Source organism: Aplysia californica, unplaced genomic scaffold (assembly GCF_000002075.1).
Source record: "Aplysia californica isolate F4 #8 unplaced genomic scaffold, AplCal3.0 scaffold00389, whole genome shotgun sequence".
In the NCBI taxonomy this organism is placed as follows: Eukaryota; Metazoa; Mollusca; class Gastropoda; order Aplysiida; family Aplysiidae; genus Aplysia; species Aplysia californica.
Window position 1 is genome coordinate 524,611 of NW_004797659.1, and position 11,399 is coordinate 536,009.

The following is an 11,399-nucleotide window of genomic DNA, read 5'->3' on the forward strand; positions in this document are numbered from 1 at the left end:
CCCCCCTTTTTTTTTTTAAAGGAGAATGTCAGTGAGTCTAGGCTTTTGAGTGTAGATGTGTCTGTGTGTGTGTTGGTCTCACAATATGTTCTTTTGTCATTTGATCTGTTGGTTAAGTTTTGAGTAGTAATTCTGCGTTGCACAGCATGCTTAGCCTTCTGGGGATTAGGTGCCATATAGATTCCAATTTTTGTTACTATGTTTATTGTTATTATTTATATTATTATTATTATTTTTACTACTATTGTTGTTGATATATTATTACTATTATTATGAACAAGTTTACTGAACTTCTCTCCTTTGAAACATCTATCTTCCTTATCTCTCCTCCTCCTTCTTTTTTGAGTTTTCACTCTCTTGTAATACCTCTAATCTTCAGTACTGATATGACCTAATTGTGTTGCAAGTGCAGTGAAACACTTACTATAACATTACTGGACTCTGGTGTGTGTTCCCAGATCATCTTCCTGACCACACTGTTCTACCTGTTGGCCTCCAGTGGAAACATGTACAAACCTGCCGAGGTCTTCTCCAACATGAGCCCGGGCTCCACTGGCAGCAGGCTGGGTCAAGCTTTCGAAGAAGCAATCAGGTACGTGGTAACTAACAAGCTTAACTCTCCTGATGTGTGCGATGAAGTATTGTTTTATTTTTCAGACTTTTTAGAGTTCAGTTTTCACTGCTGGCCTCCTATTTAAAAAAAAAAAATGATGTATTAACTCATTGCTGACGCCCTGTAAGAATATTCGTATCCAGGCAGCCACCAGACTACGAGAAAATCCGAATCCCTTTTTGTCTCTATAAAACTTTCACCAGTCCATTATTTCCAAGTTTAAAAAAAACTATTCATGAGTTACCATTCTTGTATTTCCGTATGCTTATTGTCCGCTAATTTTGTAACTGTTTGGAGGGAAAGTTATTGCAATTTTAGTGTGGGTACCTTAATTTTTTAGCGTTGCTGGAGGCTGCCCAGGTGGGTGTGTCTGCTCAGGGAGGCAACTCAGGTGGAAGTGGGTTAAACAAATTAAAAGATTGAAGTACTGACAACAGCGGATTAATCGACAGCCTCAACAAAGGTCATACAATATGTTTGTGCTGATTGTTGTTAGGTTACTCCTTCATGTCAGTCTTAAGATAATTACAAATATACCTTAATTAATGTGAATGAGCCGGTTGTGTGAACTAGATGTTACACTCATAAGAAAGCGAAAATAAATTTCTGCTTGTCAGAAAAATGTGTGAAAGATTTGTTTGTATGTATTTCCTCAGTGGTGTGTTCATGGCCTCATTGAAGATGGCTTTCTTCTACGGCTTGTATACCTGGCTCATCCACCTCATCTTTGGCCTGGATGTTGTGTTCATTCCATCAGGTAAAGCAACACTATTTCACTGGTGTTGGGCATAAACAGACCAAATCCAAGACTCTCCTATATTTCTTTAAAAGAATGTTTATACTTGTGTTTCCTTTGTTTCCTTCATTAGACCTTCAGCAAAGTATGCTAATATCTTGTTGGAGTCAACTCTTCATACCCCTATCATGCACTTGTATGAAACCTTGGTGACTAAATATTTAAGGTTGCTTTCTTTCTTCTTTTTTTTTTTCTTGATGACTTAATTTGCATGAACTTTTGCCCAACCCCTTTGATTTATTTTGTTTTTTGCAAGATGGTTCATTCTTTTAAAAAAAGTCTCGAATATTAGTCAGCATTTTTGTAGATGTCTTTTAGAACAATCCTTGCTCCCCTTTAGATGCTGAATATGTCATGCCTTTAAAAAAAGTATTGGAACACACTGTAACATAGATATTGTCAACTGTGTTTTTAGGGGATTTTGTTTTGTGTTTCATATAAAGGAGTCTTTGGTTTTGGTAAATCTCTCTTTGTGATTATCCACATTTGTTTGTCATTTTGTTTTCATTTTTGTTTTTTAAAATGTATTTGATTTTATCATCTGTCAGCTCTGGCGGCCCTGTTTGCTGCCATTCCCTTCCTTGGCCCGTACTGGGCTGCCATCCCCGCTGTCATCGAACTGTGGCTGGTTCAAGGTCAAGGTCTTAACGCACTGCTATTGTTCATTGCACACATGGTCCCATCCTACGTTGTGGACACGGCTATCTACAGTGAGATCAAAGGGTGAGTAGCTTTTCGTTGTACTTTCGCGACAAAATTTCTACATATGTGGTATGCCGGGGTCTCTGGATCTTTCCCATGAAACATCTACCGTCCTTATCTCTTCTTTTTTGTTTGTGTGTTACTTTGTAGTAACACCTCTTATCTTCAGCATGTATATCTTGAGCGAGGTTAATGTTTGTTGATTTTTTTTCTCTCCTATTTCTCAACTGTAAAGCGCAGAGAGCGTGGATATGCGCTATTAAATGCAGTTATTATTATTGTTATTGTTGTTATTATAATTATTATTTTTTAAAGTAATGTTGTTATTATTGTAAATATTATTACAATTTTAATTTTGATTATTTTTATTATCTGTCAGGGGCCACCCGTACGTCACTGGCTTGGCCATCGCGGGCGGGATGTACTGCATGGGCCTGGAGGGGGCTATCATCGGCCCCATCATCCTGTGCTGTCTCATCGTGGTGGTGAATATGTACAGCGGACTGCTGCGTAACGAACCCAGCACTCCCACTCCGGGTGAGTCAAGTGCATACGCGTACGCACACACGTACCCATGCACACACAGACACGCGAACACACACACACATACACAGACATAAGTACACTCTCGTATTTAGACACACACGCACATTCACACGCACGCACGCACACACACACACACACACACACACACACACACACACACACACACACAGACAGACATAAGTACTCTCACATATTCAGACACGCACGCTTACACATTAACATACACACACACACACACACACAAACACATATACACACACATAAACAAACACACACACCAAACACACACATATACACATACCCACACACATGAACACGAAAACATATTCAAAACACACAATTATAATTGACACTCATAAAAGCGCACAAACTCATGCAAACCCACTCATCTCATCATATAGTCTTATCTATCTTTCTTATACAAATGCACCCACATGTGGTTTTTTTCTATATTCTTCTTCTTCTATATTATTGGGTTTTTTCTATATCAGTTGTCCACCTTTGTAAGACGACCAGTGTTCCCCCTGACAATGGATGGCCACCTTGGAAAGTTTTGACTGTATTTGTAATTGCTAATCTATGAGTGCATTTTTGTAGTCATGATTTTAGCAATATTGTGAGGGAGGAGGGGCCCTTTTTTGCAGTTTTCGTTTTCATTATGTTTGTTCATTTGTAAACAAGTAATAAGACTGTGTCAGATTTGTTTAAAGCGTTCTTTCTTTATGTTTATTTATTTGTGAACACACAATAAGACTGTCAGATTTTTCTCTGTTTTGTTTATGTCAGCTTGTTTGGTTTTTAGAACAAATAGTAAGGTAATGTTGGATAATAACTATATCCTGTGTGTGGGTGGTTCGCAGGTACTCTGGTGTGGTTTGCTCCTTCTTTCCTATCAAACATCTATCTTCCTTTTTTTCTCCTCCTTTTTTGTGTATGTTACTCTCTTGTAACACCTCTGATCGTTTGCACTTATATGACCTTATTGTGTTACAAGTGCTGTAAAACTCTAACTAAAACTAAAATAAGATGATGTTGGATAATAACATCATCCTGTGTTGCTTTGCCATTAGGGACAAAGTCCAAACCTAAGGCGGGTAGGTACATGGTTGTTACTGCGAGGAGTTTCTAACTTTTCCTGCCCTCTTTAATCGCATGACGTATTTTAACGGAGTATTATTCTATATAACTTTTTACATTAGGTGCTTCAAGCTTTGACCTCAATCTATGAGTGTGGAGTGGCAGCATGGGAAGTTCTCAAATTTGTATGACTCGAGTGTCAATGCAATTTTTTTTTCGTGGAATTGTGACTCTTTCACTTCCATCTCTTCTCCCTTCGTCCAGTTTTAGTCAAAGGATTTTTTTTTTAAAATTTTTTAAACAGCAACCAGCATAAATGTCTATTTCTCTTTCTCTTGTTGCAATTTGTTGCCTCTGACATTCATAATGAGAGTAGTTGGATTGTGCCACTGGTAGATTTTACATCTTTTTCCTCTCCTACTTTGTGTCTGTCTGTCTGTTCTACTTTTTGTGGACATTATTTGTCTGCTATTGCATCACTGTGCTTTTCTTTACTCAAATGAACTTTCATAATCTTGTGATGGGCAGAGCAAGTGCCTTATAGCAGTCGGATGGTTTCGCACCTCTTGGAATGTTATGTGAAGTTTGACAGTCTATGGTGGACATATACAGTGGAATATTATGTTTCATGACAATGCGAATTGTGAAAAGATGAGCCTTTCCACAGCAATGACAATATTGTAAATAGTTTTTGTAGTGCCTAATTGCATTTGTGTCCTCACAAAGTTAGCGGCCTGGCTCTAGATACTCTGCTCTGTAAGTTTCTGCTGTTTCTTCTCTGTTTGTCCATGGTGTCATTTGGTTGTGCAGTTTTGTGGATTTTAAAGCACTCGTGCATTATGGGGCATGGCATCTGTTTGACAGCTCTGCCCAGACATTGGATTTTTTGTCAGCAAACTACTTCATCCATAATGTTTTAACTTTAACCACAAAAACATGTTTCAGCTTCCAATATATGGGTATAATCTTGTTTTTTAACACTTTGAGCCCTGGCTCCCTTAGCCTCCTAGGCCCAAGGCCCTTGCACCTGAGCTCCTCTATGTCAACTGCTAGATTTACAACTCTGTACACTGAGTTTGGTGTTTTGTGTGCACATGGGTAAAGGTAGTACAAGCTCAGCATGCACTCAGGTCAGAAGAGTTCATGAACATTTGCGGGGCAGCCTGCATGAATTGAATTCGCCCTGATCTTTGGTGAATTCTTTTTTTTTTTTTTTTACTGTAGAAGATTTTTATTTTATTACAGCTCCTCATTGCACAGAATGCTTCTAAGTTATATAGGGTGATCTGCTAAGGGTTGTTGGTGTTTGAACAACTGTTACCTAACTTTTTTCAATGTTACTATTGCTGCTTGTGTTTGATGAAATACAGCAGTTACTTTTGGCTTCTGTTTTGTAGTGGGTAGGATGCAAGGATCATCCCTTTTGCCCGAAGTCTACGCGAATGTGATTGTAATCGCAGATGGTTGGAGGGTGCCACTGCTCGTAGGTCCAGCTTCTTTACTTTCTCTCTCTGTTGTTTCTGTCTGTCTGTCTTACTTTTTCCCAGTGCTAAATAGCCTTTATTGTGTCGATGTGCTTCTCTTTACTCAAACAAAAAATCAAGTGATTCTCGTGTGGGGAAGTTTGTTTTTTTATTGAATGTCTCCATCTGTTTTCTGGGGTACTGTGTCTGACTCGGCCCAGGTTGATCCTGGCAGACAGAGTTGAAGCAGCCTGCCTCCTAGTGATCTACATCGTGTTGTTGTTAGGGAAAGACAGTTACCGTCAGCGGCAGTCAATGTGATGTTGAAGTGTATTCTGGGTCTCGCTCTGTTGTTTCGCCTTTTGTTTGATGGAGATATTTGTTGGGGTTTTTTTTTTTATACAATGGGATGGACAGGGAGGTTGCTAGAGTGTCCTCTTCAGGGTTAATGGATGTCCAGCTCAGAACTCAAAGTGCTTCGATATTGGATTCGGGGATTTGAGCCTCAGCTGTATCCTTTGCTGTGTCCTCGGGAAAGGCACTTTTTACTAATTTTCTATTTGGGTTGGGGTTTTTTCGGAGATGTATGTTAAAACTTGGAGGTCCTGCCTCTTTAATAGTCTAATGATGTCGATAGTGGTGTTAAAACTTTACCATTATCACATTACCAACACTGTATGGTTTGTTTGTGTGTGTGTTGGAGAGGGGGGGGGGGGCATTCACTCAGTGTCATGCCGGTCTACAGTGTGGGTGCTTCTTGGTTAATATCCTCGATAGAGCATTTCTGTACTTGATTAGTTTGGGGACCTTTTAAAAGCTCTTTCGTTTCCTTCTCTTGTTTGTTTCTTTTTTTTTTCTGTGCTGTAAATGGCCTTAATCATGTTAATGTACTTCTCTTTAGTCTATCAAATATTCCAACTAAAATGTTTTTATCATACCGATATATGCTTCTCTTTACCCGAAAACAAATTCATTCCTGTTACGTTTTCGTTTCCCCCGTTCTGAGAGCGTAACCATCATTTATCCCTCGTTTAGTTTGCTTCACGCCGTGTTTGAATCATTTCAGTGATGTGGACTCCCAGACTGAGGTGCAAGGTTCACTCTTTCCGTTGGTTTCATTTTCCACCTTTGTTTTTTTATTCTTTTTCTTTTCTTCGACAGCCATTTGGAACAAGCGATTGAGGTTGCAGTTTCTCTTCCATTCTCCTTTTTACCTTGTATTGTGAGAAATCTGAGCACGTTTACATTGGGTGGCTTGAAATACTCATATTAACTGAGGAAAAATTAGTGGTTTTTATTTTAACTCTGACACGAGTGAGTAACTTGTAGCTGACCAATTGATTCACTTCGTTCTTCCCGCTCTATCAGTTAACCAACTGTTGTCAGTACTTTAATAATTCTACCTCTGTTTGGTAGTTACAGCTCCACTTAGTATTATATAGTATTAATTACCCCCCCCCCAAAAAAAAACACACACACAGAGACATCCACCATGATATGCCCCCCCCCCCCCCTCCTCAACACTTTTTAGGCAAAAGGAACACTTTTCAGCATAGCGAACAATTTTCAGCATTGTGATCTTCCTTAGAGCCGAGCAACGCAATTTGCCAGGAGTCAAATAGTTTTCTTCGTCACGCTTTACGATGTCTTCCAATGAAATAAACTGTTGAACATCCTAAGAATTAGGATTGACTTAAGTTAAGTCCATATAAAATCTGGAAGGAAATAAATGTTAAAGCAAGATACGACAACGGTTTGAATAATATTGGAACAAAAACAAAAATGTCATATTAGTGGTGTAAAAAATTCTTCAGCAGTTCAGAGACAAAATGCAATATCTTGTAATTCTGAAAAGATGATTTTTGTAAGGGATTGTTGCAGAAAGAGGGACAATTTTTGTTTTTAATTTCCCATTTTAGGATAGGGAGGCATTCTCGATCATCATTCCCCCCCCCCCTTTCTCCAAACCACCCCAATTTCTATTGTAGACTTGTTTGGATTACTCACAGTACTTTCTGTATTCACTTGAGTAGGTTTTTTCGGTTTCTTCTTGCCCTACTTCTTGGCTACCAGGTTTTGTGGGACTTTGCAGCATTTTTGTTTGGTAGAGGGTGCTATTGTTGTCTGTTATTTGCATATTCATAGTTTGTCTCTGGTTTCAGACTGTGTGTGAAATGTCATGTGCACTTTTTGATAACTTGTTCTCCCCAGGCGGCTACAGCAGACAGTTGGTTCTTTCTCTCTCTCTCTCTCTCTCTCTCTGTCTCTCTCTCAGTCTCTCTCTCTCTCTGTCTCTCTCTCTCTCCTTTTCTCTCCCCTTTTCTCTCCCCCCTATCTTCCTATCTCTCTTTATCTATCAGTCCTATTCTCTATCTTTCTGTCTTTCTCTCTCTCTTTCTCTCTCTCTTTCTCTCTTTCTCTCTCTCTCTCTCTTTCTCTCTCTCTCTCTCTCTCTCTCTCTCTCTCTCATTCTCTCTATCTCTTTCTCTCTCTCCCTCTCTCTCCCTGTCTCCCTCCCTCTCTCTCTCTCTCTCTCTCTCTCTCTCTCTCTCTCTCTCTCGCTCTCTCTCTCTCTTCTCTCTCTCCCTGTCTCCCTCTCTCTCCCTGTCTCTCTCATATTTGTCATCCCTCCCTCCCCAAACCTGACCAGCACAGGAGAGCATCATCCTCTTTCCCTCCCATCATTTGTTTCGTTGTCTCACTCCTCAGCGAGGACTAACTTTAGTCTTCTGTCTTTAATGGCTGGCCCGCAGAGGAGGGACACGTTTAAGACATCACGGTGAAGTTTCCCCCCACCCCCACCCCCGATTCTCTTTCCTGTTTACCCATCTACTCTTCACAAAGAGAATAAGAGCCATGTGTTGTCCGTTTAAGATAAACTCTCAAACATCATTTACGTTCAGTGTGTTCTTTAATTAATAAACTGCTTTCTTTCTTCTTTTTTTTTTCCAAAAGAAAAAAATTGCAATGCTAGATCTACTGGCGGATTTAGAAAAACAGTTTATTATACCTATACTATAGATAAAGTTCACAGAGATCTTTGATTACGGTTTAAATATAACTGCATGGCGCAAATGAACTCCCTTTTTCGAGCTGGTGTGGGGCTTGATTTGCTGGGAAGTAGATTTTGTTTCCAGGTAGTAAATTTGTTCAGCAAATATTGGTGGACACCGTGTGCTTTACTTTCCACTGACACTGTTTGGATCATTTAGGAGGTGGGCTGTGCCTCAACAATCATTTCCTTTCAACAAAACTTATGATGAGGTACACAGTGGCATATCAAGTCAGATGCGATAATATCATATTCTAAGATAATCGTTAAGAAGTTTGATGTGTATTAATTAAGGAGCTTGATAAGTATGTGCATGTTTGGCTCAATAGATGATGAAATTATGAATGAGTCTACATTCAAATGGAGTTCTTTAAACTTTTCTCTGTCGACTTAGTGACCTGATAGGGAATCTAGTGCTGTGCCCCCAAAATAACATGTTCATGTCTAGAAGGGCGATATACGTACTCAGAAAGTGAAAATGAATGGAAAGAGTTTATTTTAAGTGGATTTCACTGTCCATGGAGCCTTGACGTGTCTTTCTATAGTTTCTCTTCCTGCCCACCCAACATACCATGCCTCTGTTTTTGTATCATTTTCATCGTGTTTTTCTGTCATGTGCTTCCTGCTTCATATACATAAATTGTATTCCAAACCTTCACCCTGTATATTATGTGTTCTGCCTTAATTTGAATGGATGTTGCTTCTGGAAAAAGTATAGTGGGTGGTTAGCGGGTGCTCTGATGTGGATTACTCCTTTCCTTTCAAACTTCTATCATTCTTTCAATGGCAGATTTCTCGAATTCTACTCAAACTAGATGGGGTTTCTGTTTCATCTAAAGAAAGTCAAATGAACAAGCTTTAAGATGATGCTAATCGCTTCATTTGCCCAAAAATTGATGAGTGCCTGATTCCACCATGTCAGGACACAAATGTCTCTTCAAAAGGTTAGGTGACTACCACTCTACCACATACCACATCATATTTCTTTGAAAAGTCATTATTAAAAGTGAACGTGAGAAATTGTACATTACTCATAATTATTCTGCTTTTCACATGCTGCCGTAAGCTGACAAAGTGCCTTTTTAAAATTCACAGCAGTTTCAAGATAAAGAGGCTTTTTTTTACTGTAATCATTTAAAAAAGGCGCTCTTCCGAAATTTGAATTCTAAGTTATTCAAAAATAATTACAGTTTCACTTAATTTTTTTCACACTAGTAGGGTAACTGATCAGGCTTTTGCAAATAAAAAAATTTAATGCCAAAAATGAAAATGGGTATTTTGTCATCTTACGGCAGTGTATGGTATCATGTAGTTTGCTTGGCAAATTTCATATTGCTCTACAAAAGTTCTTTTCTCTGTACTCAGTGTCTCTGCTAGCATGTTAAAGTGGACATATATACGGTCTCTTTAGTGTCTATTATTTACTGTTTTCAGAGGCTTGACTGTACAATCTGTAGCTCTGCATTTCGTGGCAGTTTTGAGAATCATGCACTACACTGTGTACAAAGCACTGACCAGCTGTAGTTAAGTGGGAATATTTTGCGCCTGCAACAGCAGATCTTATATCATTTAGGAGGTGGGCTGCTTACACCCTGCCTGTTTGGGCCAACCTGAAAGGTGGGGGGGGGGGGGGGGGGGGTACAGCATTTCAGCAGATTAAAGGAAATGCTCAATAAAATAATGTTCTACACATTGAAGTAGCTCACTTCCTGAATTATTTGAAATGTTTCACAGGGAGGGTAGAACATTTACCATCGTTTACAGTCAAATCCTCCTTTACAGAGAGGTTGGCAAAAATTTCTCCTTTTCCCCAACTCTCAAACCCCCCCCCCCCCCCCTCCAAATCCTTACATAAACATACTCATGCACACACACATGCACGCACAGGCACACCTGCAACTTGGATGAATAAATGTTGTTAAAACCAAACGGTTTGCCTCCATGTCATCATATTCTCAGTTATGTGTGCTGTTCTCTCCTGTAGAGTAATTGATTATGATGTTCTGGAGATCTTCCAGAGAGTTCCTCTCCATTTTACTTCTCCTGCGTATTTGGTACACCAGCATCTGTGGTGTAACATGTAGGATTTTCACTATTGCCCTCTGACGTTTCAAGTTCGATTCCTGAGTATGGAAGTTATTCTTTTGAGTATTTTTGTCAGTTTGCTTGGATGCTCGATATCCAACTCAGCATTGGTTCGCCTTGACAGGCAGGGTTGAAACAAACTTCTTTTCTGTTGATAGAAATTGTGTCAGTATTCAGTGTACAAATGTAGAATAAATTGGATAAGTATAAATAATATTAATGTGTCTCACTCTCCTTGGTCCTTCACTTGCGATAATCACTGTATTTTTCATTATTTAGTTCTTCTATTCTTAGTTACAAAGTGTAATGGAAAAAAATACCGAATTCCGTATACCAGTTCTGGTAAGACTCCTTATCTGTGTAATTTGCCCGATCTCTTGATAACAAACATTTTATAGATGTAAAGAAATATAATTTTTTAACATCTTTTTACGATAACTTTTTTTGGGGGAAAAGTTTGTTTTCTCAGATGTTTTCATTGTCTTTATCTATGTCATGTCAGTATCCTTTTTTACTCAACTAGATTGTTCCTCAATCTGCTTTTCTTTTTATTTCTTTACTAAAATAGTCATCTGAAACAGTATATAGAGTCTAGTATATGTTCATTACTAATTTGGACATTACTGCAGACAGCTTTCATGGGAGTTACTTTTAACATATTCGTCTTCCATAAGGTGACAGAAGGTTATGAAGGATAACATTTTAATGTTTTCACTGCTTTGTTTCTGGTGTTTCGTTGGCTCTAATATAAAAAAGGATTTTTCCAATAATAATGTAATACATCACCCACATATAAAATAATGATTGTAGCTTTAACGCTAACAATATCATAAGTCATCCTTGTTCTTTAGGCTTATCCCCCCCCCCCCCCCCCTTTCTCCCGCACATATTACATATTACATCTAATGTAACGGATGTGTGGATTTTGCTATCACTTTCAGTAGAAGCCCAAACTTTTTGCCTCCCACAATTTCTTGGATTTTCTTACAGTTATGAGATATTCAGATTATTTTCCATGACATAGCCAGCTTGGTCATTAGTGTCATGTGACGTACTTCATTTTGA

The 11,399-nt window shown here is 38.8% G+C and overlaps 1 protein-coding gene across 1 annotated transcript in view; it reads left to right on the plus strand.

Moving 5' to 3' along the window:
- Nucleotides 1–11,399, plus strand: part of LOC101853802 (transmembrane protein 245) — a gene marked incomplete in the record, with an annotated part of 36,032 nt that overhangs the window by 15,841 nt on the left and 8,792 nt on the right. Inside the window, 5 exon segments of the mRNA XM_013085602.2 lie at nucleotides 459–592; nucleotides 1,270–1,370; nucleotides 1,958–2,132; nucleotides 2,491–2,648; nucleotides 7,907–7,976. Coding sequence (XP_012941056.2) covers nucleotides 459–592; nucleotides 1,270–1,370; nucleotides 1,958–2,132; nucleotides 2,491–2,648; nucleotides 7,907–7,976 — 638 coding nt within the window.